This window comes from Anomalospiza imberbis, chromosome 1, assembly GCF_031753505.1.
Source record: "Anomalospiza imberbis isolate Cuckoo-Finch-1a 21T00152 chromosome 1, ASM3175350v1, whole genome shotgun sequence".
NCBI classification, from domain to species: Eukaryota; Metazoa; Chordata; class Aves; order Passeriformes; family Viduidae; genus Anomalospiza; species Anomalospiza imberbis.
The window spans coordinates 104,995,035-105,022,546 of record NC_089681.1 but is presented as its reverse complement, the minus strand read 5'-3'; the positions used below and the strand labels follow the sequence as shown (position 1 = coordinate 105,022,546).

General features: G+C 42.3%; 1 protein-coding gene across 1 annotated transcript in view; it reads right to left on the bottom strand.

The window, feature by feature from the left end:
• Window positions 1-26,624, bottom strand: part of AOAH (acyloxyacyl hydrolase) — a 72,924-nt gene extending 46,300 nt beyond the window's left edge. Inside the window, exons 1-5 of the mRNA XM_068203812.1 lie at window positions 26,531-26,624; window positions 26,007-26,161; window positions 12,523-12,618; window positions 8,047-8,107; window positions 6,846-6,945 (exon numbers count right to left, since the gene is read on the bottom strand). Coding sequence (XP_068059913.1) covers window positions 6,846-6,945; window positions 8,047-8,107; window positions 12,523-12,618; window positions 26,007-26,160 — 411 coding nt within the window. The 5' untranslated portion in view covers window position 26,161; window positions 26,531-26,624. The remainder of the gene's footprint in view (window positions 1-6,845; window positions 6,946-8,046; window positions 8,108-12,522; window positions 12,619-26,006; window positions 26,162-26,530) is intronic.
• Window positions 26,625-27,512: the final 888 nt, after the last annotated feature.

Sequence of the window (27,512 nt, the reverse complement as noted above, 5' to 3'; positions counted from 1 at the left end):
TTTCTGCACCCTGCCATGTTTCTTAAGGCCAGTTGACCTGGCCTTAAGAAATTTGTATCACAGCACAGAAAGATCACACTGCTTCTCCTGCCACAAGGAATCTTCCCAGTGATGGAGGTGAGGGGATACCTCAGATATGCTAATGCCATCCAAAATATTTAACAACTGTTTAACAACTCCGATGAACAGCACTTTCTAAATTCAGCCATATCTTTCCATAAGAAAGGAGTTCTCACAACTCCAGTTTAGGAAAAAAGGAAAAAAAAAAAAAAAAAAAAAAAGAGAGAAGAGACAGTCAGAGGAGTTTGGGAGGATTGAGGTAACACCAGTGTGCTCTCCCCTGCTGCTCCATTTTCAATTCAGGACAATATTAATGTATCTCAGTGATGACAATTCCCATATGTTGTGCTGAATTTATTAGGCCACCTTTGAAAACAGCCATATCTGTGAGATATGATATGTGACATAACTAAGAGATGGCCTCTGTCGTCCTCCTCAGCATTCAGCATGATGAAGGCTGAAAACACTGCCTGTCTGCTCTTTCAGTAGGAATAACTACTTATGTTCTGTAGGATTTGAGAATTGGCAACCCCCCCCACCTTAAAATAAAAAAGGAGCTAAAAATCAATTATTTTTTAAAATGTTTCAAATGGAAAAAAAATCCAGAATATCACAAACACGTTAGCACCTGGTTTCTGCTCAAAACTATTACTGGGGACAAACTGTTCTGTCTGAAAGTGACCTGCTATCAGTCCCTCCTACAGCCCAGCCCAAGGACATTAGTGCCAGCCTAACATCAACTGGGTCTGAGGGCTCTGAGGTAAAGTCAGCACAAGTTTATATTTATCTGGACAGAGCTACAGGAACTCAGCAAGGGGGAAAATAGGGATGCTTCAGCAAATGCTATTATTACAGCATTTGGAAAAAAAGAAAATGTCCCTCATGTGATGGCACCTTATGGAACAGCAGCATGCCAGATTAGAATATTAAAGCAGACTTAATTTGTATTTAAAGTAATCATTGCCAGCATTTTTGTGCTGGGGATAAAATTTAGCATGTCATTATAATTGATTTAGGCAGTGATCAAAGCAAATTAATTAACCATGATATTCAAGGGTCAAAAATTTATGGTGAACAACACAAAGGGATACGGACGGATAAGCATAAGCAGCAAGGAACACAGACTTCTAAGCTGCTGGGTTTTAATATATGTGTCACATTAATATATGTAGTTAATATATGTTTAATTTATGGTGTGTATAGTCTTCTAAAAATCAGGGTATGTCACAGATGAGAGCCAAGACATTGTTTTCTAGTTTCTTCCCCCTGGACAACTGCTGTCCCCAAAATCAATCATGCATCTTATGTTTGCCATAGTTATGTTGTACAATACCAGCTGCTGTCATTTCTGCAATAAAATTACTTGAGAGGCAGATGTGAAAAATGGCTTGAAATTGAGTAAAATAGAAGGAAAATTCCCAGAGAGGTAGGATTTAGCAATCCTTTTCTGCTTGGCAGGGTGGGAGAGCCCTTTCTTGCTCACAGCAGCAGCACATGAGAAATGCATGCTTCAGAAAGCTACAGGAGTATTGCACTCAGAAAGCAGAAAACAAGGGAGGAAAAGGCTGGAATTACCTTGCATGTAGAAAATGCTCTCTCTGAAGCACTAAAGTTGACACTTTCTCTCACTTCATAAGTTCCTTCAGCCAAGACTCCAGGTTGGACTGTGGAAGACTGGCAGCTGAAATACCCACCAGGAAGAAAACACTCCTGGTTTCATGGGTCACCTGTAATCCCTGGCTCACATCAGCATATCAAGCCTGCCACTGAAGGCCATACCACCCATACAACCTCCCCTACTGCACCTTGGCTTGCAAGGAGCCTCCTCCCTTTCCCATGGCATGAGAACACCACCAAGGAGGGGGTTCCCTAGGCTTCAGCAGCTGATGGATGAGTCCTGGGGAGCATCCAGCACCATTCACCCCAGCTGGAGCAGCCCTGCCACCCTGTGTGCACAAGATATCCAGCCTGAATGGGGCTGAGGGTGGGGTGTCACTGGGATTTCATTCACTGCCTTCTTTCAGTGTTCTCCACGAAGACCACACGTTCCCAGTAATGATTTGTTTTTTGGCAAACAGATGTATTTCTCATAGCAAACAAATGCATGAACCAACTCTAATTCTCTCTCATTTATCATCCTTGTTAGCCAGCTTTTTCCCAGGAGACCAGATATTTACAAAACATTTCAAGTTTTCCTTCTAAATAATTTTCATAATCCTTTCACCAAGAGTAGCAAGATAGCAAAATTCTGCAAAGCTTGTCAAATAGCACAGCTAAAAGCGGGATTTGTTCACGAGCAACGCTTCCTTGTCCTCACACTTTTGTCTGCCACTTTTCCACCCCAACTATCTCTGTGCCTGTGGATTGTCCAAGGCTTGTTTTTTTAGGGTCCAACCTGAGACAGCTTCCACATTGGCATGGCACAGCTGCATACACCATGCCACCCTATTTCCTTTGGATTTATTTGGTGGAATGTTGGGATTGTATGATTTGGCTTTTTGTGGTTGTTTGGTTTTCCAGTGGGGGTAGGGTTTATTTTATTTTATTTTATTTTCTGCCAGTGAAGAGGAGCAGAGGAAATGCAGAGAAACAAGTAAAAGAGGATGAACTAGCACTCAAACTATTACCTGTGTATAGGTAGTTTCTTCAGGGTTCAGTTCTGGCTGCAGCAGAAACTCACATTTCAGCAGATTTTACCTGTTTCCAAAAACAAAGGCTAAAAGGAAGGTATCTTGCTCCACAGGACCTCGCCTACCTCCTACGTGCTTGCTTTACTGCTTGTGGTCTCAAAAGAAGGAAACAGGTCCCAGTCACGAGGTCTACTTTGGGCTGGCAGCCTGCTCTTAATCAGGAATGCAGAAGCACTCCCAGCACGGAGTTTGGTTCTGTCTCACCTCTAAGGAAGAAGCTCACATTTTTACTGAGAAAGATGAATGAGAGATAAAAGCAGAAGTCTTTTCATTTTACTAAATGCCAAAGAGTTTCTTTTTTTCCACCCAGAATTGGTTGGCTCCTACTTTGTCAAACAGCATGCTAACCACAGTAATACCCACGAGGGATGTGGCTTTGTAGAAAGTCAGTGAAAGACCTGATGGAGGGTACACAAACCAGCATGAGTGCTTGTGGCAGTGATGCTTATTCTGGCAAGAGAAAATTATAAGAAGAAAAATAGTATATTTTTGCTGATGAAAAATGACTTCCAACCAAATCCTATTGATGGAGTTTAAGACAAAATATGCGTCCGAAAGGTCTCTGATAATGTGGAGCATAAAAGTGATGGGAAGCAGAAGAGGCACCCTGAAAGGCAGAAAGATGGAGTACAAACTTCCAACACAGACTGTTTTACTTATTGCTAGAGCACTACCACAGTGCTGAAGTCGAGCCATTACTCTGGCCACAACAAATCAATTAAAGTATTGCCATTTAACCAAACAGGCCAGCTGGCTTAAAACAATTTAGAGACAAGTTGAGAATAATCTCCTGTAAACCTGTTTGTTCCCAGGGTCAGAAAGGAATCTTGGTAGGCACTGTGTAAAACTCTTCACCCTATTTCAGTCCTTTTCACTCACTGGAGGAACATCCCTGTATTATACAACCTAGTGCAGAAAGTCCTCCAGCATATGAGCTGATAAACTTTTTTGGCTAAAACATTATCCAGTCATCCTAAACCAGGTATCTTGGATGCCTGTACTACTGTCAATCTTTTGGAGTGATGCTGCAGCCCATGTTAGAATAGCTCTTGCTGATGTAGCTTAAACTACAACGTGCATTACAGATGTACCTTGAACCACAAAGCATTTTACAGCATCTTCAGATACTGTCCACTTTTCAGCCACCTTTAGTAACCCTTCACTTCTGATATGCCCTATTAGTTTGTCTCTTTACCCGAAGGAGACCCCAGTGTTGCCATTCTCATACTAAAGGTCAGAGGGGAACCTTTGCTCTGCTCTACAAGCCACTGGTGGCAAGAAGGGGCTCACGGGATCCATTACAAGGGACATCTGGTTACATGGTCATGCTGGTGATCCAGGAACTGCAAGGGCCCCTTCCAATCTTCCCTACCAGCATCAGAGGTCTGCCCCTGAAACTGATTCCCAGCAGAGCAGCCACCATGCCCAAGCCCCAGCAACAGAGGGCTGCCCTTGCCCAGGCTGGATGCCCTTCTCTTCCAGTTCCATGCTGAGAACACTGAGCTCCATGTGAACGGAGTAATATTTTTTATTCATAATTAGAGCAAAGTCTTCCAGAATTATCACAGAGTGCTAATAGCTCCAGGCAGCTTGGCAAAAAAAAAAAAAAAAAAAAAAAAAAAAAAAAAAAAAAAAAAAAAAAAAAATTGGCTAATTTGTCAGAGACCAGGGAAGTATGTAAAATGATGCACATATAATTTACATGGATTGCAGCCATCCATTAAGTAGACAGTTTGAAAGGCCTCTGAAGCAGGGACTCTTCCTTCCGCAAAACACAAAACCTCACTAAAGCAACAGTGCACAAACAGAAGAAAATAAACTAATGATGGAAAAAGCATGTTGATATTTTTCACTTTCCCTTTCCAATTTTTTATCTAGAGGTAATTAAAATCTGAGCATTGTGCTGCCATCCAAGGACAGGTAACACTATTTCTTTCATTCCCTTTGCCAGCACAAATATGATACTAATTCTGGGAAAATGGGCATCCAAAAGTCTAAATGAAGTACCTGAAAATCAATAGAGTTGAAAAGAACAGCCATTAGTATTAAAATTGTGTTCAAACACTCGGCAGGGGACTGTGCCAACATTTGCAGACTCATGAAACTGAAGTGATCAATCAAATTACAAACTAAAGAAGCAAATGTGAGGTAAACTGCATTTTATGCACCTGTGTCTCTGATTGTATATTAATATTTTTTCACCCATAATTCATCTTTACTCAGTCTGACTAGTCACAGAGTTACTGTGGGCAATTTATCAACCACTTGAGCATGAATTCCAAGCAATGTTTTTCTCCTCCCATCTCCTCATGCTCTCTTGGGGCACAAGGAGAGACAAAAAGGAGGGCACAGTCAGTGTAAAAAAATTGTTTTGTTGGTAGAGTTCCCTTATTCCTGTTGCGAAACAAATGCCTTGACAGAAAGGGGTTTAACTACCACTTGGAAGGGAAGAAGGTTTGCTTGAGCTGCTTACTCAGAGGGATAGTCCCCAGGCCATGCAAAAAAGAGTCCAAATTTTGTTTAAAAACAAACAAACAAACAAAACCCCAAAACAACAACAACAACAAACCCACAAAAACCAAAACCCCACCACATTCAGCTCGTTTCCTCATGGACAGTGCACTCACTGAAGTGGTTGCTGGAGGTGGAAGGAGACAACACCTTGGTCATACACCTGCTCTGGGAGATGGGTAAGAGCTCACAAAGATGTGACAGCAACCCCACGAGTGGCATCCTTTCCCCTCTGTCTGATCAGCCTAGGATTTCAACACAGGTGTTCTAATTTCTTCACAGGAGCCACCTTGATTTAAACAGCCCCTCTCTCCACGCTCCTTAGCCTAGCTCACTGTGCAGCCATGGTGAGCCCATCCCTCTCTTTCAGTGCAGTTCATTTCCTGCATCCTCTTTCACTTCAAGAGGCACCTTGCACTTCTGACACTCAGTTCAGGATGGGAGATTTCTGATGGCACCTATTTGATGAAGTTTGGGCAATATTTTGGTTGAGTTGAGTTAGTGTGGGCCCTCTCTGCTGCTTGCACTCATCTTCTTTCACCCCTGTGTGATTGCACACCCATAGATCTCTATGTTGACGTATCGTGGAGCACAGGCTCACACCTAAGATAAAACAAATGTTACTGTCGTTCTTGGAAGGCAAGTGTTTTCCCAGACCTTAATATTGGCAGAACTAAATCTATCTTGGAGATGAACTGCAGATCATTAAAGCCCATAAAAAGATTGCCTGATTTCAATGACTGCTGGACTAGACTGTGTGAAACATCTCATGCAGACCAAACATGCCTTTCTCCATCCAGATGCAGGGAAAAAGATTTCCAAAAATAGGTGCTGAAACGAATGGCTTGCTTTTCAGCACCACCAAACAGCCCCCATCACTCACAGGTTTTAGTGTGACTGGAGGTGCATGATGGCTGGGAAAGAAAAAATTACTCACAACCAAATGAATCCCAAAACAAAGAGTAATGCTCAGACACCTATGAAGATATGCACATGTGCAAGTATAGCAAAGGTCTAGGACATGCAATCAAGGACCTGCAAATGTTGTAGCAAGTAACTGTACATCACAGAAGTGGTGGTAATTAAATATGAATTCAGCCTGTGGCAAAAGATAACGCACATTAGCTTAAACCTCTTGCACTGAAGACTAATCCAAGTCAAATAGCCCTGCATTTGCAGCAGGTAACTTGTGCCCATGCAGGCCGTCACGGCAGATCAAGCAATGTGGGGATCACTCGTTGTGCCGTGGTAACATGGTGGCACAGATGAACTTCAGCTGAGTATCTGCTTTGGGTTATTGCACTACTTAACAATAAAGTCCCTCTCTTCCTCTCTGATCCAGACTGGTACAAGAGAATTTGACCCTGTGACTCCCATGCACCCTCAACCCACTGGATGAGGGTCCACACAGCTAATGTGTGTTATGCACCTTTTGTTCAAACAGATATTTTTTAGGAATGTCCATGCTCTAAATCTTTATTTCCTAGAAAATGCATGTGCAGTGGAAGTCTTCAAACTGTTTAATTCCAGCTTAAAAGACATTCCACAATCAGTAGTTTTAAGAAAAGTGGGAAACCAACTCACCTTTGGAGGAGAGTAGAGATGACAAAGTGGTTGTCCTGGATCCTGTTTACACAGCCTCAAGGAATGGCAAACCACATCGGCATTCATTTCCCTGTCTATGCTGAATGAAATGGTGCATAAACAAAGACTATTATGTTTTTCTGGGCTCTTGAAAGTAGAAGCTATTTCCATGGGAAGCTAAATCTTCCAAACACACCACACAATAGTCTCAGCTAACTTCACCATGGCCCATAACCGCTGCTCAGTACAGTGTTGGGTTCTAACGATTTTCTGCCACGACATCCTACTCAGCATTTAAAATTGGAACCCAGGATGATGAAAAAGGACTGTGCTCTATATGCAGCACCAGAATCAAATGCACTATAACTATTCTAGTTTTTTAATCAATCATAAGCCTGACAAAGATTTAAAGATTAAAGTTAATGCATATGCAATTTGGCACATATGAATGTTCAATCATTAACTCAACAACATAACCAGAAATCCTTCAAAGATCCTTAACCTTTAATCACCAAGCATGAGTGCTAGGATTGTTTCTTCATTTTTGGGACACACCTCTGGGCTAATTAGGAATTAAATTAAAATGTTTGATTACAGCATTTCTTAGTCCTGTAAGCACTTTGCAGTCCCTTGGCTAGTTTTAAAAACAAAAATAAAAGCCCTAGGGAAGAAGAAGGTCTAGTAAAAGCTCTGTTAATTAAACTAAGAACTTTCAAAGAGGAATAAAATGACCTACATTTTATTTTTTTAATCACTTAGATTAAATAGTAGGCTTCCCCAAGAGTGCATATCAAAGTCAGGTCTGAGAGCATGTAGGGGCTGACAATCAGAAAGCCTGATTAGAAGTAGAATGGAAAGCAAGAGCCAAGCAACAACTGTGTGATTTTATAGAACCCGTCTCACACACACAGGTTATTCAAATTCCTCCCTCAGCCAAATGAGCTGAATTTCAAAAGATAATTATATCAGGTGGGCCTGATCTGAGATTTAAATGGAATATCAAAATGGTTACCAGTGGCACCCTGTGTTTATTCACTCAGGAATAGCTGTGCCAAATGCCAAACCAGAATCACTGTGAAGCACCTCTGCTTTAAAAATAATGTGATTTTAGGACTGAAATCCCTCCACTTCAACCTGACAGCACATCTGTACATGAAAAGAAAAACTAAGCAAAAATCTGAGAGGACACAGCAATACTTACAGTTCAGCTATGTGTGGTCCGTAAAGTTCAGCAAGCACATAACAGAAACCTTGCAGTTTTTCTAGAAAACATAATTTTTAATTTTTTTTTTTTAAGTAATTGAACATGGTGAAACTGGTTTTATAGTAGTCAAAATACAGAAGCAGTTGGTTCACTAAGGTGAATGCTGATTTTCCTTAGGGGAAGGCATGTGACTCTCTGACCTCAGTGTAGCACCAGAGAATGGGAAAATCTGAATTTCTAATCTTGCCCAAAACCCTTCTGGCTTTAGGTAAGTCACATGATGAAGACTAAAAAGGATAACTAGCTTTTGTTAATTTTTCTGAGTATTGCATAATGGAAAAGTCAAAAGAAATTGTGCATGTCACAGAATCTTCGAAGCAGTTTAAACAAACATCTCAGTAGGTTTGAAAGGAGAAAGAAAACAAACACATAGATCAAAGCGCAGAAAGTGATATTGGGCTTGATGCTACTCCTAGAACTGCCTCGGAGCTTCTGGGGGCTTGTGGAGTTAAGAGAATATGTTTTGTGTAGAGCGGGAGTTGTGCAGGAGTTATTGCATTCAAAGAAATACCTGACACTTTTCATTTGGCCTCCTTTCACAGTCTACAGCCGTGTGCCTTTTTGGGATGCTGGCTCAGGTGGGTTTCCTCAATATGGGTGAAGCATGTCATTGATAAGACAGTTCATCAGAGATTTCTTTATGGTACTGCTGTAAAATAGCAGGGGATCCATGCACATGAGCAAAGACACTGAGGGAGAGTGAGGGCTTGAATACAAGCAGGCCACTGATCTGACAGTCCCATGAAGGAAAACTGCCTGTTTCTTGGCCTGAACAGACTAGAGCTGGTTAACCATGCACATATCCTGCAAAGGAGGTGCCAGGCCTTGCTCCAGCTGGGGTGGTGCTGTGAAATGTCATAAGAGACAGGTTCACACAAGTGCCGTGACAACAAACTTGCAGCTCCTCAAACTCCTTAGAGTTTTCGTTTTCTCTTGCACCTCAATTACCCAGACAGATAACTATCTGTGCCTGGGGAAGAAAGTGCAGAGTATTCTCATCTTTCCCAGAGAAAAGCCATAGAAACACCCAGAGCAGTCACTTCCCCCCAGCTTTGAGCTGAATATTCCATTTTAGCCAGTGCCAGGCTGGACACGCCCAGGGCCGGGGGGCTGCTGCATACAGGGTGGGTTGTTCTGCTGTGTGGAGGGTACGAATCCTTGTGGCAGGGACTCCACTGCTGGCCATGGGTGAGCCACAGCTGCTCTCCTGCCAGGACTGCAGGTACACTGGCTGGCAACCTGCACCTGAGAAAGGAAGACTGGCACCAGGAAGGCATATCAGGGAATGAAGAGATAATTTTCCCAACACCCTCCTACTCATGGTGTTGCAGCCAGCTTCTGTAACTACAGTAGCTGATTTTTCTTATCTCATGACAGGTGTTTTATTTCAATCAAGTTATTAACTTCATTTCTTTGCCTCCTTTGCCACATAACTCCTCGCTATTGGCTCTTTAGAAGCAATCTGCAAGTAAAAATTGGTCTCCTGATTAGAATTAGATTTTATTCTTGTTCACCTAAAATGAAAGATGTCGCAGACATCAATAACCTGTGTTTGGCTTCCCTGCTGATTAGAATACCCTCTGATGAGGCTTGCCAGTGGGGTACCTGGCTCCCTAAGGTTGCCTGCAGGCAAATGGGGCTGGTTTCTCCAGCACCTCCCCAGAGCATCACAGGCGATGGTCTCCTTATGAGTTTCCCAAACCAGCTGGTTTCCACAACATTTTTGGCTCTGGAGGAGCCAGCTGGCTGCTGTAACCTCTCCTGGTGTCTGAGAGCAGAGTTTGGCTGCCTATCAGCTCTGGGGAGCTGATAAAGGTGTTTTGCTGTTCACACTGATTTTCTCATAGTAATAATGTTAAATTATCAATGAGCATGTAAAGTCCTTTTGGAAGATTCAGATGCCATTCTGGCTTTGGCTTTCAACAAAACACCAAGACCAAAGCCACAGACAGTGTTTACAGGACTTGTCATTGGAGGCAGGCTGCATCTATGTGTTCACAAATCTCCAGCTCTGGAGCTAACACACACAAGGAGAGGATATTGCAAAGAGAAATCTCTGTTAGGAAGAAGCAGTGTAGGTCAGAAAAGAGGGGGAGAGAAAGAGAAAAATGATGAATAATTGTGGGTGTTCAGGGGCAAGAAAAGAGCTTAAACAAAACTAATGCTGGAAAATTCAGAGAAAATATAGAGTATACTTGCTTCAGTTAAAAGAGATCCCCTAAAATCCCTTAGATCCCCTAGGAACTGTCTAGAAGGTTTTCATATGTAGCTTCATAGTCCTGGAAACACAAACCCTGGCTGAGTCCCAGCGGACAAATATTTGCAAAAAAGATGAGATTATCACATTGCCATTTGCACTTGAGCTCTAAGGTGTTTACACAGCAGTGGTCAACACAGAAGCAGAGCATGACTCAGAGGCAAAGCCGGAGGCAGAGGGTCTCAAAGCACATTTTGGGTATCAGACACCTCTGTGCCATCAAGCAGACAGTCAGTATCCAGGTAAACACATTTTTGCTAAGAACACCACTTATGCTGTAAATACTGCCCCTTCCCCCAGACCTGGCCTTTCTATCTGCTCAAGAGCCTTCTTCACTCATGACATGCTATTCTTATTTTCATGGGTCTATTTGCCATGTCGCTTGAATCACACACATTGCAAGTATTTCCATACAAATGAGGCTGTGGTTCTGTTTTCGACACAGCCTGTGAGATTGAGTGGAACTGACAGGTGCTGAAATTTTCTCTTTTTCTCTAAGCATTTTTTGTTCTTGAACATCCCATAACTATACAGAAGGCTTGATCCAAACCTGACTTGATTGTAATCAGAATTATAGGAGGCCCTCAAAAATGCCACTTTCTAAGGTTTTCAGAGCCCTACTCCTTTTTATGCCTTAGGAAAAGCCTCGCTGCCATTAATTTGCTGCTGTTATTCTTTCTATGGATTGTAGGCATGTGCATAATAATGAAATTGTTTTTCTGTCTGAAATGCATGACCTGCTTTGGTAGGTTTGCTCCTTACGAGCATCCAAAGCTTTTCCACCGTTTCAAGCAGCAAGAGGAAACTGTTGATTCCTGCTGGGCTGCAGTGTTCACCTCCCAGGAGAGGATAAATCAGGTTACACTCTAGCTCCCACACAATCCATAGGATTTTTCACTCCTTTCAAGTTCAGGGTCAGGTTTTTTTCTGCTGAATATATCCATGCATCTCCACAAGGTAACTGGATTATACAGATTAAACTAAAGGGATAATAGGATTTTATATGTGTAAAGAATGGCAGCTGAAAAGAAATATCTTGACATGTCAGAAGAACAAGGTCCACTGAGTGAATCATGAACACAGAGCTAGCATGTCATAATTTAAAGAAGAAAATTGTGTTTTAATAGCAGGATCAGTGCTTCTAATTGCAACTTCATGGTTATGTGCCTGTAATTTACAACACTGAGGATATGACTTATGGAATAGAAATCATATAAGCGTCATTCTATCGATGAATGAATCCTAGCAATTAGCTCCCTGCCCCATTCTGCCTAGGGAAATCCTTCCTTGGAAAGGAGGGAATTAATATTCTACACATATCCTCTGTGAAACTGGGGTCTGCAGAGCAAGATGGTTTCTCAGAGACACAATTCATGAAATCATATAAAAATGACATTTTAATGAAGAATCCTAAGCCATCTTTTTACATTAATAACATTAATAAGATATCATGAATGTGTGATCTAGCTACTTAAATAGTTATAGGATTGGTGTGTGAGGCACAAAGCTATTCTGGCATTGAAACTGTTCTCTATTTAGGGGTGTGCCTGTGGAGCTCCAGCCTCCTTTGGGTAGATAAAATAAGGGGCAGAAAAAGGGGAGTCTTACATATATTCACATGCAATAGATATTGCTTTTGAAATTTTTATCACCAATTACTTTTCAGTAGCTTTTCTGTGCACATCAAATGCTCACATCTTGCACCTGTCAGCCTCATCTCATATTTAAAATGTTACAATAGCAGTTCCCATACCCGCTGAAAACATTTTCATCTTCACCGTTGCTATAAAGACCCATATCAACAAGCAGAAGGAGTGGTGGGGCATACAGTGATTCTATTCTTAAGCTGCTAACAAAGGGACTAAGGGGAGAAAAAGGAATAGAACTGGTCTGCATGTGTTGGTGCTCACATGTGTGTGGGGCTTAATATAGCCCCGTTCACTCTAACTTTTGGGACAAAATCCCAGCTCTGAATCTAAGTGAAGCCATGTCACTGACTTCCCTGTAAATAGCAACTTGCTATGTCTCAGCTACACAAATTTGAGGTACTGCACAAGAGGTGGATAAAGTTTTTTCAGACTTCCCATGCGAGTGTTTAATTAACAGGGAAATACATCAGCACCAACGTGGCATATGGCACATTATTTGGTACTTACCAGGTATGTAGTCACACAGTCTCTCCACAGCTGCCTTTACCGTACTGTTGTGCCACTGTGCAAGCTGTTCAATGACAGACACCACAAGCACACATCCTTCAAGAAAACAAAATCAAAAAAAAGAGGGAATACCATTATTGGTGAAATGTTATGAAGTGCCCTGCACCACAGAAGTATTTCTGGCATCTTTGGGCATTTCATTTCTTGAGATGCTCCATGGCAGATAGGTGTTCAAGGGGAAAAAACATCAGTGAACTCCTGTCTTCATTTAAACCCTGCAAGTTATTAGAGAGAGGATGCTGATTCCAGAGGAGCACAAAGAACAGCCTGGCTTTTACAGCACTGTATGGTGCTCCTGGAAAAATAACTCCATTCTTCCAAGGTTGAAAATTGAGGAGTCAAAGGGATAACCATTGTTACAACCGCCTGCTTGATCATCTGCTCTCTCATTTTATCTCACAAGAAAAAAGGCACAGGTCTGTACTTAACGGGACTTTTATACCTCTCCACACAAGCAGCACAGAGAGGTACAAAAATCGGAAACCAAATGTTTATGACTGCCTACAGAAGAGAAGTCACACCACAGACATATGTGCTGACCATGACAGAGCATCCGTGGCATCACATTTTCACAGACTTTCCTGCAAAGCCCAGTGATGCTCAGCACACACAAGGCTGCTGAGCCCAGCTACACATTTGTTAAAACCAAAATGTCTTCACAGTTCATTCTGCTCTGCCTCTGTGGTTGGAAAGAAACCACTTCCTATGACCTATGAATGTGGTTCTTTCTCATCACTTAGTGGGTGTGAACAGGGCTAGCAAAGTGTTTCTTGAGATGTGCAGCACTTTTCCTTCTGCTGTTTTGGGGATTAAGTAGATTCAATGTGATCCCCACAGAACAGTCATTCAAAATCCAATTGATGAGCATTCATTTCAAGTCAATTTTAAATTGCTGTAGGTCAGCATTGTGCTTTCTCTGCAGTGGCTTCACCATTTTATAAGAAATACAGCTTTGGCGATGCCAAATCTGCCCACTGTAGTCAGACCTGGCAGCCAGAGTGATGGCCCTGCCTAGAGTCAGAGCCTGTGCAAGAGAGGCAGGTATCCCAGGCAGACAGAAGACAAGGAGCCAGTGTCAGTTTCCAGCAGCCTGAATAAAGATTTCTGTTTGATATCCCTGTAACAGAATTCTGTTTCCTCTCCCGTGCAAGCAATCTCATCTCTGAGACTTGCTCTAGCAGGGTCTAGAAATGGAGGTGAGCTGCAGCAATCTGATGTGGCTGCAGACTCACCTTTCTCCAAAGCTCAAGAACATTAATGTTCAGGTTTTCAGACTGGCACAACTCTTCAAAGTGAGCTTCTAAATTCCTTCCAGGCACCCCTACCTACATGCTATTAAATCAAAATGCTGTTTTTTAACGTAGATAATTCTGATGCTTCTATGGCAAGTAAAAGAGAAGGTAGGGCAATTGGAACTCGCTGTAAGACCAATACTTCTGACTCTTCTATTACTTCTTCTATCCCAAATACAGTAATCCAGAAGAAATTACAGTGAATTTGTCACTGCTTTTGCAGGGAGAAAAGCCCACTTCTCCATACTTATTAATTAAAAGGCTCATTCAAGATCCTCTGCAGAATGATTTATAAAGCATGCTAAGAACCATTACCTCCAGTCAGCCTAAAAGAATTGAAGAATAAATGGAGACAGATACAACCAAGGAAAACCCTGAAGCAAGATATTCCTTCTTTCCTGCCCCCTTCCCCAACTCCCCAGGTAGCCAGAGGCTAACTAGTCCCAGGAATTAACAGCTAATTAAAAACACAACAGCTGGGGAAAAAAAGAAAAAAAGTTGAATAATAAAGACCCAAACTAAAAGCAAAGGGAAGGCCCAAGATGAAGTGTATAGCATATTCAGGTCTTGGTCTCAAAGAACAGGCCAGGGTCCTCTGGTCCAGGTTTAACCTTACTACAGCCTTATCATAAATAGTTTGGGTTAGAAGAGCCTTTTCTAGTCTGAGTCCCCTGCAGTGAGCAGGGCCATCTTCACCTAGATGAGATTGCTCAGAGCCCCGTTCAACCTGATGTCAAATGTTTCCAGGGATAGGACATCCAGCACTCCTACATTTGTGGGGGTGGACGTTAAAGAGTGCAAGAGCACTTTTCAGCTGTTTTAGTGCAAATCATGCCCTGCACTGGCCTCAGGAACAGAAAACAGACCCTGGCTCCTTTGCCAGGGTAGGGTGGTAATAGCCTCGCTGGACTGACTCCAGCCTTTAGCTCTGAGATGGCACTGCACATCCTGAAAACACACCATAGCACATCCAAAAGTCATTACATAAAGGCTACATTATTAACACACATGAACAACCGGCAGACAACAGGGACTACCCTTGCCCTGACCTCTATGTCTATTTATTCATGAGGATGGAGGCTCAGAAAAATTAAATTACCTGAATGATAACTTAACCACGAAACAGCGCAATCTTTCTGTGCTTTCCTTTCTACTCTTACCAAGGTCAGATGTTCATCTATCAATCATGCTGTCTAGAAGTCAGAAAGACAAAAAGGAGTCCAAGCAGAGAGGAAGGGAGAAGCTAGTCCTTTCATATTTTCCAAGATGCACAGCTTTTTTTGTTTTACCTCTCATTCTTTTGCCTCATGAGCTTGAGGATTCTACAAAATCATAGAATTTTTTAGGTTGCAGTTGAGAGTGTCACCTACTGCAGCAGAGAGAAGTGTTGCTCTTTCTGCCTGTGCTGTGTAACCCAGTGCTCCTGCATCTGCACCTGCAGCCAGGAGCTGCAGAAAAAAGGGATTATGGACAAACTGCTCAAAATCCAAGAAGTTGGGCTGAGGATAAAAATACCATTGATATTTTCATTTTCTGTTATACAACAAGACAGTTTCCACTGAAGATGTAAGTTACTCTCGTGTTTGTCAAAGTACCACAGAGGGAGTGAGAAAAAAAAAAAAGCTATTTTTGGTTCAGCTCTGCAAAATAAACAGAATTCATAATCACAAACACAATCATGCAGGTAGCCCCACTCAAGGAGCAGTCTCACAGCAATTAAAAGAAAATTTTTCATGTTGATTAAGTCAGATAGACACCTTTGTGTCTATTGAACCAGGCCCAAAGGCAAATCTGCTTCACATGAGGATTAACGGAGCCAACACTGAGCCTGAGCAGTACTTAACGCAGTACCTCAGGCTACTAGATGCTATATGAATATAAATAACAATAATAACAGCCTGACTGCTTGGGAAAAACCCACAGAGCTGAACTTCAGAATGTTTGCTTCATAAACTCATCTTCACTATTCAGAGAGGATGTTTCTGCTCGTGCTATTACACCCTCCCCACTTTGGGCACCTGCAGACCACACCTTGGTTATCCAGATGTTGCCTCCTCAAGTGCAGTTATTCTACATGAAATGCCACACACCATGGGACAAGCTGATAGAGAAAGTCTTGGCTGATTTTCAAAAGGATCTGCCGTTCCTTAGGCACTGCAGCTGGAGTCTCTGGAAGTGAATTTCAAGAGTCTCCCAGCCCTCTGGTAGAAAGGTGCTCCCAGGGAACACATTCCACCAACACATGCCATTGGCTGATCTGGTCTCTGTCCTCCCAATCTACCTGGGCTTTTATCAGTTGCCCTCGGCTGATCTCTCCTTGTGAGCTGTGCCCTGGGGTACGCTTGCTGATGTATTGGTTCTGCTGATCTCAAAGCCTTTCATTTAGGCTGATGATATCAGGAGCAGTTTTTGGGCTGGAGATTCTAAAATACTCAGGAAAAAGGTTGAACCCTGTGAGAAGGGAGGAGGAATGTTCTAAGGGGACTCACTGCAGCAGAGGGAGCTTAATCCACCTAGGCTCTACCTGTTTTTTTAATGGAAACATGCCTCCCCAGTAATTCAGATTTATCCTTTAGGAGAACTTATCTCTGGTGTTGGGCTATCGGTAAACTTCAAAAGGTTAGTGTCTATAAATGAAAGCTAATTCAGACTATCCTTGCTTTTACTACAAACCTGCTCTCTTTTTATCATCTTCCTCTGCATTGAGTGGCAGGAACAGAAATGCTGAACAATTATCCTAGCATTTAATGGGTCTCAATTCCACTGACTAAAAATGGAAAATAATTATATAGCTAAAAAGGGCAGGGGGAAATCAGACATCTTTGACTGTAAAAATCTCATTGCTTTAATTACTTATCACATGTGCAAGAATATAAACTCTAAAGTACTCTGGCATCAGTGGAAAAGCACATCCAGATCTGGACAGACATTAACAGCTATTGCTTCCTTTTAATTCACTAGATATTTAGATATGATTTATTTCTCATCATGAGCTGGACACATATAAGGCAACGTAAATAGGCTTCATCTTTAAATAAAGCTCAATTTTTATTTTTTAACTGTTGCACATGATTTTCCTTAGAAACAACTTTCAGTAAGTTGATTCTGCTGTCTCACTTCAATAATAGGTTTCAATACCTTGACAGGCTGAAGGATGTTTTTCTCTGAATGAAATTCATTGGCATTATAATACCTACCAGGCATTAGAAACTAGACTCTGGTATTAATAAATGCCTGTCGCTTTTAGCAGTAGCTTGTCCCATCTGCTATTAATTTCTGAAGAGATAAGACAAGACCATAACCATTTGGCTCAGTAGAGTAAGGTGAAAACTCACACATCAGGAAGTACTTCTTTCCATATATTTGAAGGTAGTGTGTAATAAAAAAATGCCATTTCCAATAAGCTCAGGAAAAAAAAAAAAAACATATCCCAATAATAAAATCAGAACTAGAGGAATTCATTGTTTAGCTGTGAAGCCCCTGGCAGTTTGAGCAGACTATTTAATTCAATCCACTTCTGCTGCACAAGTTTGAAAGGCTCTATAATTAGAATTATACCTAGGGATGTCAAAAAGTATCTGGACAGTGAAAGCTGCCTCTCTAAGTTTCAGATATGTAGGTATATTTGTCTGAGTGAAACTCTGTTCAGTGGGTTTTCTGGCACCTGGCACATCTTCCTTTGCCATCCTTTGCTCGTGTTTCTGGATGCTGGATTTCTTTCTCATCTCTACAGCCATAAATTAAATGTACCCCCAGAATACAAGGAAGACATTAAGTCCAAAAAATGGCCTTGGACACAAATATCTCTCTGCAAACCCTGCTGACCAGGCTGTGGCTACCCTGTGGCCATTCTGCTTTCTCCTAGTGGAGCAGGAACTGGAGCCTTGCTTGGTGACGTGGCAAACCCCTGCCTCAAAAATCTGTCTGCTGCAGCAAGGCTCCACACACATAAAGCCATTTATCACATTGCTGGCTTGATACAGACAATGAAGGGTTTCCCAAAACACTTCAAAACACTTTCCCAAAAGACTTCCCTAAAGTCTTAGCTTCTTCCATTTATAGATGATCCTAAGCTCCAAGGCATCTCTTAAAGCCTACAGGTGGGGAGACCAAGAACCTGCCTACAAAAGAGGATATTGCTAGTCCTTGTGCTGACACTGTTGATCTGGCATAAAAATACCTCTTTCCAAATTAGTCTAATCCAGTTCCTGTTCAACCTGGAACAAGACATTTCTCTTTGAAATTCATGTGGGGAGATAATAAGAAATAGGGTTTTCTCCTCTGGGATGGGGTCATCCACATGAGTATTCTAGGTGCAGGCAGACCATAGTTATGCAAACTTACAATACAGGAATGTTTTCTTTTTCATATAATCATAGAATGGTTTGGGTTGAAAGGGACCTTGAAGATCATCTAGCTTGAACCCCCTGGCCATGGGCAGGGACAACTTCCACTGTACCAGGTTGCTCAAAGCCCCATCCAACTTGGCCTTGAACACAGCTTCCACAACTTCTCTGGGACACCTGTGCCAGCATCTCACGTACTATAGATTCCTTTCCTAACAGGGCCCAATATCCATATTGCCTTTCTGCACTGCTTCTCATTACTGAGTTGATACTTTCAAAGAACAGCCCTTTATAACCTCAAGATTTCATTCCAGCTCAGTGAAATATTCAGCTCAAATGACATAAGTGTATATGCAAAATAAGGACAGTTATCTTCCCATATACAGCCAGAGGATTTGTTGCTTTGAAAGGTAATTTGGAAATGGATCTGAGTGACAGTCTTTTAACTCAGACTTTGCTTCCTATCCCATTTACAGAATTAATGTATTTTACAGAGATACTGAGGTGATGGAACATAATTATAGGTATCCATATTCAAATATGTTGGCATATACAAGACTCTTTCACTTTTAATTTGCTAAGTCTTATGAAATATCTTGGAAATATAAAATTGTACACTATTAACAAACCTGTCACTGGGCATTAAATTACACATAGTGTAGTGGCTAAAGAGATTTTTAAAATATAAATATCAAAATAGCAGCATTTTGAGTGCATTTGTAACAAATTCCAGAAAAACCTGGAATACTGTGCTATACTATTATTGCTGTTGCTCATGCAAAAGCAGTGGGCCACCTCAGGCACCTAACTTCAGAGCTCCAGTCATTAATTTTTGTTTCATTTAGATATACAACAAGGACTGTGATACAGCTATGACAGAAAATTCAGTTTCCATCTAGTGGGAGACTCTGGTATCCATACCTGGCAGCCAAATGTATCCCTAGTGTTTCCTACATTACACTTCAAAGAGCCCTATTTAGCAAAATCTATAACCCCAGGTATTTCCAATAGATATGTTTTCTGTATTAATTAATATGAAAAAAGCCCCTGTGTATGTATGCGTGACACTAACATATTTTTCTTTTCCAAATCAGGAAAAGGTATTGAAAATTTACTGAAACCAGAATGCTGGCAGGGGGTGTTAATGTAAGTTGATAACTTTATCCTTGTTGCAAAGGCTTCCCCATTTCAGGATTCTGAATGCAAGAAATTTTTTTTCAGATATACAGTTCCTAAAAGCAGTAAAAATGATTGCCTTAAACACCAGCAGTAGTTCTCTGTAGGGTTAACACATGAACAAGAGTGTGAGGCACACATGTGGGAATCAGCATCCAAATAGACAATCAATAAAATGATTATTATACTCAAGGCAAGCATCAGTAATGTAGAATGTACAAGACTACCCATGTGTACAAATGCACATAGATGTGATTGTGTATTTATACACACACAGATAAGGATGTGTTGGCATGCTGAGCACATCTTTTCATTGTGATCAATAGCTGTATTTACATTTTATGGTCATAAGCATAAGTAAGAGGATGATTTTGGAAAAGAAATTTTTACCATCAGTTACTGAAAAATTGCTGAGTAGCTGCTTTAGTATCTCTACTGTACTATTCTCATACCTGTGTTTGTGCTAGCTAAAGTATAATCATAGGGGAAAATGTTAGGGTCAAATTTAATATTTATTGCTGGTTATCAGGTCAAACTTTGTTGCTGATTAAACGGAGCAATGCTGGTGAAGTGGGCAGAACTGCAATGGCTTGGAACTGACTTAGCTGTAATCAAAGTAGATTCCCAGCCTTTTAGAGTAAAATACATTGCGGTGCTACACTGATATTGAGCTAGGCTTTTTTACAGAACTCACTGAGCTGTAAATTATACATTCTGTCATAGTGTCCCCCCAGACAATATGTGCACAGCCACTCTGCCTGAGCACAGTTGTTAAAAGCCTCCAACTCCATTTGGCATGTTCCATTGTGTGAAGTTATTGGGAACTCCGAACGCCACTGGTCCTACTGCCACTCCAAGGGGCATATTTCACTCCTGCACTCATGCACAGCTAGACAGAGGCAAATTGTTGAGGACAATGACTACCACACAAATCAACAGAGGTAAAGGTTAGCATTTTACTCTGCTGGTAGCTCAGAAACACCCGTTCTTTAATGCAATCAGAGCTGAAAATACGTTTCGAAAATATGCTTCTTCATACGCTAGTAACTGTGTACTCCTGGCTGAATGGAGGTGGTGACCCACAAAGGTTGCTGGGTTGCTGAGAATGGCATTATATCGAGCACAAAGATGGGGAAATTTGCTTTTCTGGCTGCTGACCCACAGGATCTCTGCTTGCTAGCAGAGAAAATGGAGAACACTGCTGTCTGGCCTTATTGAGGGCTCCCTGACTAAATGCCTCATTCTGAAAAGAGCAACCAAAGTTAATCGCCAATAGAGCAGGGCAGTCTGCTGTGGGGGGGAAAACAAATGCTGCTTTTGCAAATGCTTCTTGCAGTCACAGCACAGAACTCCAGAAATGCTGACCTGGAGTAAGTCCACTTACAAAACCTCTGCCCTAACAGATGATCTAAACCATCTAGGCCATTCTGAAGGAACAGGGCAGACACAGTTTGTAAAGGGTCTTGTAATGAGGTCTTCCACATATTTCTCAGGAACTTCTTACTCTGCTTGCTTATCACTGTCACAGGAAAATCCTCTTTCTAACCTGAATGTCCCCACTAGTACCCATTTCTGTTACTTCTTGGAGAACGGATCATGCCTTTAATGCATGGACAGATGCATGGACATATGGACATGGACAGTGTCCATGGACAGATATATGTTTTCTCAAATTTTTCTTCTCTAGACTAATTAACTCTAATTTATTCACTCTTCTTTTATAGCTTACGCTTGTTTTTCTTTGAAACCTCCTGTCACTCTGCATCATTCTTGATGCACAGCCCCAAAAGGGAAGGCAGAAATTCCTCTGAGGCTTTGTCAATGCTGAGAAAGGTAACAGGCTACTTCACATGTCTTGCAAACTGACTTCTGTTTGCATGTCTCGGTGTGTGCCACATGTGCATGCCATCATTGTGCCACTACAAGCCCAGATGATCTTCCCTAGGGATGCTACCCAGCTGGTTGTTCCTCATCTGCTGTGTGTGTCATTGACTATTTCTGCTGAAGTGAGCACCTTCAACATTCCCATATTGAAATTACCTTTTCAGACGCAAGTACTCCAAGTTGTCAAGCTTGTTTTGAATTTAATTCTGCCCTCCATTTTACTTGCAAACAATTTCAGCTTTACATGAATTGATTTAATTTATTAGTACAAATTTCATTATCCTGGCGAGTGAAAATATGGAATGATAGTATGTTCAAAAGAGAAGTCCAAGAAAGACCTGATTTTGTACATCCTTTTGCTTTGGGAGTGAGCTACTTGTAATCACTCTCTGAAGAAGACTATGCATCAGTTTTGTTCTGCCCTGTAGGAGCTTAATCACTGTCACACATCTCTCAAGTATAAGATTAGCACTGAGGTAGTGCCAAAAGCCTTACTAAAGCCCAGCTATAACATCTGCTTTTTATTCCGTGTCTACACGGCATTATCCCATTGGCAAAGAAAATTAGATTGATCTTACACTATTTTGAAAGGTGTTTTTAAAAAGTTTTATTAGTTATTGAAGGATTTTTCTAGGATTTGATATTTAAGTGACTAATCTACCATTCCCGAAATTCCTTTTCTTACTGTGTTGAAGGGAGATGAATACAGAAGTTCCCATCTGTCTTTCAGTGTCTCCCCCACTTTCTGCATACTCCAGAGCAGCTTCTGCCTTTCCTGAGGTTGCTTCAGGTACCTCTGGATGAAGTTACCTTTGCTAGAGAGCAGAGCAATTTGCAACAAACCTTTAAGGGCTCTGTGGTAAGTAAGGGTGGAATTGAATAAAAGCTTTAAAAATCAGTAGAAAAATGATGAAACTTTAACACCAGTGTCAACAGTTTACCAGTGTTACTGTACTGTCTTTGGGTATCTTAACATTAACTTAAGTAAAACTTCGCTTGCCTTTTGAAATGGGCAGCACTTTCCTCATTTGGAAGATGAGAAAGTAAAGACCTGAGTATATGACAGGTTCATTCATGCCTAATTTTTGAGAGAAAAGTACACAGCATCTCTTTCTCAGGGTGCCACACTGAAACAGTCAGGCTGCACTCAGCAAAAGGATTTTTAGTTCTCATCCCAAGTAAATCCCTTAAGCCATGCTGCCCATCAGTAACAAACCCAGAAAGAAAAGCCAGACTCAGCATGCAGCTCCCAAACCCATGCACAGAACAGAACCTCACTGCCTTTGCAGGAGGAAAACAGCTTCATAGGCTTTTGCATGTAGGAAAGCTTACAAAAGCCCTTTTACCTCTCATAAGGAAAAACCAGAAAATACAGATCACATGCAAAGTGAGCAGAAGGCCCAAAGGAAGGGCCTGAGCTGATTTCACACAATGCAAAAATGATGGCATTTTAGCAGCCTGTGGAGACAGGAAATACTGATGGAGAAAAAAGACTGTCAGATGCTGGGCAATTTTTTCTCATGACAAGGCCAAAGAAAGGCCATTTATCTGGCTGTGGTTAGGTACTGCTTCAGCCCAGTTATCTTAGATGGTTAGGAATTGCTCAGGTGTACTACATCTGATCCTGTGGTTGGGAGGGTTATTAATGGGTGCTTTTCCCCTCTTTGCTGCAACTCTAAAATGCAGCAGTATTAAACCCCTTTTCAGGTGGGAACCCTCCAGTTGTTTTGTTTGTATGTCAAGGCAATTATGAAAAGCCTTTCTCTAAATGAAGCAGCTACATTTTCCAGGAAAATGCAGAAAAAGTGACGTGACTCTTTCTACAGTTAGCAAAGGTGATTAAAATCGCTATCTAAACCTCACTGGAGACACACCCTCCTCTCCTCCAGCCCTGTTCTATATTGGCACATAGGTGCCTACCCAAAATACATTTCCCAGGATCTGCTAAGGGCAGGGAAGCCCCTTGAATTACCCAAATGCTTTGCCAATACGACTGGAATATACTGGGGCAGATGGTGGTGCCTACCCAGGGAGTGCTGCAAGCAAGGGGAACAGAAGGAGGAAGCAACCAAGTTGTGTCACATTTAACAGAGGTAACAGAGCTGCACTTTGCTCTCCTGTCATATTATTTCCACATACTTCTTTAAGAAGTGTGATAATCTCAGTGGAAAGGCTTAATGGGAAATATTTTCTTGGTTTTGTTACTGAAAGAGCATTCACTTTCTGACTGGCTTTGGCTACTAACATAGCAATCTCAATCAAGCAGGTGGTACACAGGAGTGATCAGAAATTCAATGTGCAGCCACCTCATTTCCCTCAGAAAAGTGAAGCAGATAACTTTGAAAAATGAGACACCTGACCACACATTCAAACTTGCATGAAAAAAAAAAAAAATTCTTCAAGGAAATCTTCTATGCATTTAGCAATAGGAATCTCTCCCATTAAAAATTAGATAAGATTTAAGGAAGAAATTTTTCATGGTGACAGTGAGAAGGCACTGGAACAGGTTGCTGAAAAAAGCTGTGGATGCCCCATCCCTGACACTATTCAAGGCCAGGTTGGATGGGACTCTGAGCAAGGTGATCAAGTGGAAGCTTCCCTGCCCATGTCAGGGGGGTGGAACTACAGCATTTTTAAGGTGCCCTCCAACCCAAACTATTCTATCATTTCTCTGATTCTATGAAATCATCCTGGCCTTGATCTATACAGCCAAGAAGACACAGAAGAAGTACTCATGTCTCTTTGTCATTATCTTCCCAGATGGCAAATGAAGCCAACTAAATATCTGGGATCGAGTTGTTGGAAGGAAATCACAAGCTGACCTTGCCTTACTATCTGCTCCTAAGAGAGCTGGTCACTGAACCAGATGCAAGAGTTACCCCTGCTCCAAGTCATGGCAAGTGCCACAATCAATTCCTCTATGCTTTCCCTTTCTGCTTGAGGAAAGGAAGGGACACAATATTTTCAAGAGCTAGTTATATGAGCAGCTAATCAGTGAAAGCCCAGAGGCAGCCATTTGGGCTAGCAGCCACCAGCCCTCCCTGCCAGGCTGGCTCATGCCCTTTTAGCACTAGCCACACTTCATTTTTATGTTGTGGTTTACAGAGGTGGGAACAGTCTGTTTGGGTCCTGACTCGAGCTCACAAGGATATTTTTAGCTGAAGGGACACTTCAGAAAGATAAACTAGTGTGGGAGGCAAAACAAAGAGCATGCTGAGTAGTCACAGCAATGGGGCTAGCACTGCTCTCCTCCCTTTAGGAGGGAAAAAGAGGACAAGTTATCTTGCACAAGGCAACTTCAATGCAACATGTGGAATTTAGAACTTTTCTGAGTCAACAGGATGGCAAGACAATACTCACAATCTGACATCGAAAAAAACACCAGTATAAAAATCCCACAGATGAGTGTGGTCACTGCCTTTCCTGTGCCATCAAAACTGTAGCTGCCTTAAGATCTCACCTCTAAACAACACCATTTCCCCCCAGCTCTGGCAGCTGCTCCATCACCACTTGCATGGCTCCCAGCCCAAACAAGGACAGCCCCTCACAGCCATTTCTGCTTTTCACCTCTTTTTCTCAGGTACTGGCTGGTGGTTGAACCCCATCACCACCCTGACTCTATTCTCCTTTTGATTCACCCTGCCCCACCAAAACTGTCAGGGGTACTGTGGGTGGCTCAGAAGTGAAGCAAAAACCCGCTTTTATCAAGTTTGGGATTATTATTTCTAACTGTATTCCCCAAGCCACAGTGGAAAGAATTATTTCCTTCTGAAGGACGAAGAGTGGTGACAGGGTTTATGTTTCCAGCACAAAGGTGCCTTGGGAAGCTAAAAGAATCATAGAAATTTTTAGGCTGAAAAAAGCCTGTGAGATCAACAAGTCCTGCTGATGACAAAGTAAAGCATTTGATTGTAATGCATAAGACATATCCATTTGCACACATAAAAAATATAAACTACCACATCTCCCTAGGTATATGGAGTGCCATGACAAGGGCATTTCTGGTGCAGAGATATCCACAGTTTACATTGATTCCAGTGTTACCAGTCTTGCTCTGGGAATTGCTTAGCCACCTGAGACTGTAGAATACCTACTCCCAGATATCAGTACTGTGAGGATCACCACACAGTCACTGAAGTCATGTGAAAAGGGGATTGCCAGTTCAGTATGGGTCATGCAGACATGTGTGCACACCAAAAGGAAAGGAAATGTGAGGAAGCAGACTTTGCAATCCAGCTATCCAGAGATGACTATTCAGACCACAAAGATCTCTGGCCCAAGTATGGACCAACCACTCTTAAAAATAGTTTTCCAGGAACTGAAATCAATAAGGAGACCCTGGACAAGTCTGAAGGGAACTGTGCCTTCTTGTCAGTTAAGAAAAATGCATTGTGAACCCTAAGAAACACTAGGACCTTATAACATCCTATTTCCAGCTCCCAGACCTGCAGACATTAAAGCCAACTTTTCAGATGCCATTTCCCGCAGAGCAAAAACATGAACTTTGGGAAGCAGCCAGTCAAAAACAAAATCATAAAATAATTCCAGATCCCATGATGGCCTTGCAAAATCTTCAGTGACTGATTCAGCAAAGACTACAAGTATTTTGCGGTACAGCTGTTGAAATAGATAAAGGAGTGATTTATGATGTGAATAGCAGCTCTCAGCTCACCAGTGAAGTAAGGAATGAACTAGTCCAGCAGGCAAACAAAACCTGGATACATACCAACACAGGTGTGTCCTTGGTACAGCCCAAAGGGGAGCGAAGGGGCTCGTGGGTCTTTTCCACGGGGTAGAGGGGAGGAAGAGGCAGTCTTCAGCAGCAGCAAGAGACAGAGGATGCAGAATAAATTAAGGAATGTTTGCCTGGACTCCTTCATCCTAAGTAAAAAAGGAAGAAATCAGGCGGGAAGGGTGCAAGTGAACCTGTGTTCCCTTAACTCTCAGGGAGTATCCTGCATTGGTGCAGCTTGAGGAGAAGGAGACTGGTGTGCCTGTGCAGCTGTAAGTAACACAGGGACAGGTGAGGACAAAGACATCCGTCCTCTCATGGGGTGCATGAAGGATCCCACACTCGCACATTGCAGGTGCTCTCTCGACCCCTCAGCCCCTCTCAGGCCCTGCCACCCATCAAACCCAGCAGGTCCCACAGGCCTGGGCACGCTGTAAGGATGCCCCTGTGGCCCTGGCCCCAGGCTGCTTTCCTCACCCCCACACGACCCCGCTGCCCCATGTGCAGCTATTCCCAACCTGCTGGCCTGGGAGGACCAAGAGGGTTGGACGAACAGCTCTGGCTCAGCGCTGTGTGTCTCCTGCAGCAGCAGCGGATGACTAACGACCTTGAACCACTCAGCATTAATAACACAAGACACTCCCCTGAACAACTAGTGTTGCAAAAAGGAAAAAAGAAAAAAAAAACAACTCTACAAACCCTTCCCCTTGTGCCGTCACTGCTCTGCCCTCCTCCACAGAAAAGAAAGAAAATATCTCTCTGGCTGCCTCTGTAAAATTTCTGACCAGGGTTTCCGTTCCGGAGGACTGAGTGTGAAAAATGAAAGAAGCTGCTCAAGACTGAGCCACAGGGCTGGGAGGGTCGGGGCTGCCGTGCTGGGGTTTTGCCAGGGCTTTAGTCCTGCTGGGACTGGGGGATAGGGATGGGAGACAGCTGCCAGAGTGAGGGTAGCTATGGGAGCTGAACCCCTGCTCCCATCAGCTTTGAGCACATTTGCTTGCAGCCCCCAGCTGCCTGAGAGCCTTGAGAAATCCTGTGCTGTTCCTGCTTTGTCAGTCACAACAACTAAAGGTTTCCCTGGCTCTATTTTTCTTAATCCCTCAGACAAGGCATAAACCAGTCATTCCCCAGCCTGAAGCAAAAGCAGAGTAAAACATGCTTAAATTATGTGAATTCAGAGGTGGAACAAGTCCAGACAGCTACATTCTAGACTCTGTGGATGCAAGGATGGCTTTAAGGAGGCAGTTTAGGACTGAAGCACTGGAAGGACAATGCTGTGTCCTTGCTCTGCCTCTGCCTTTTTGTATAAACCTCTCTTCCCCTCACAGTGGGCAATGGGTACTTGTCTTTCCTTTCAGTTTCTTGTCTGTCTCTTTCAAAAGTAGGCAGGCCAGTGACATGGGTTGCTAAAGGACAATGAGGAGCCTGTCTCGTAAAGTATCCCTACATGCTTCCCAGGAATAATTAAAAGAGACTTATAAATAGTGTTGTAAAGAGAAA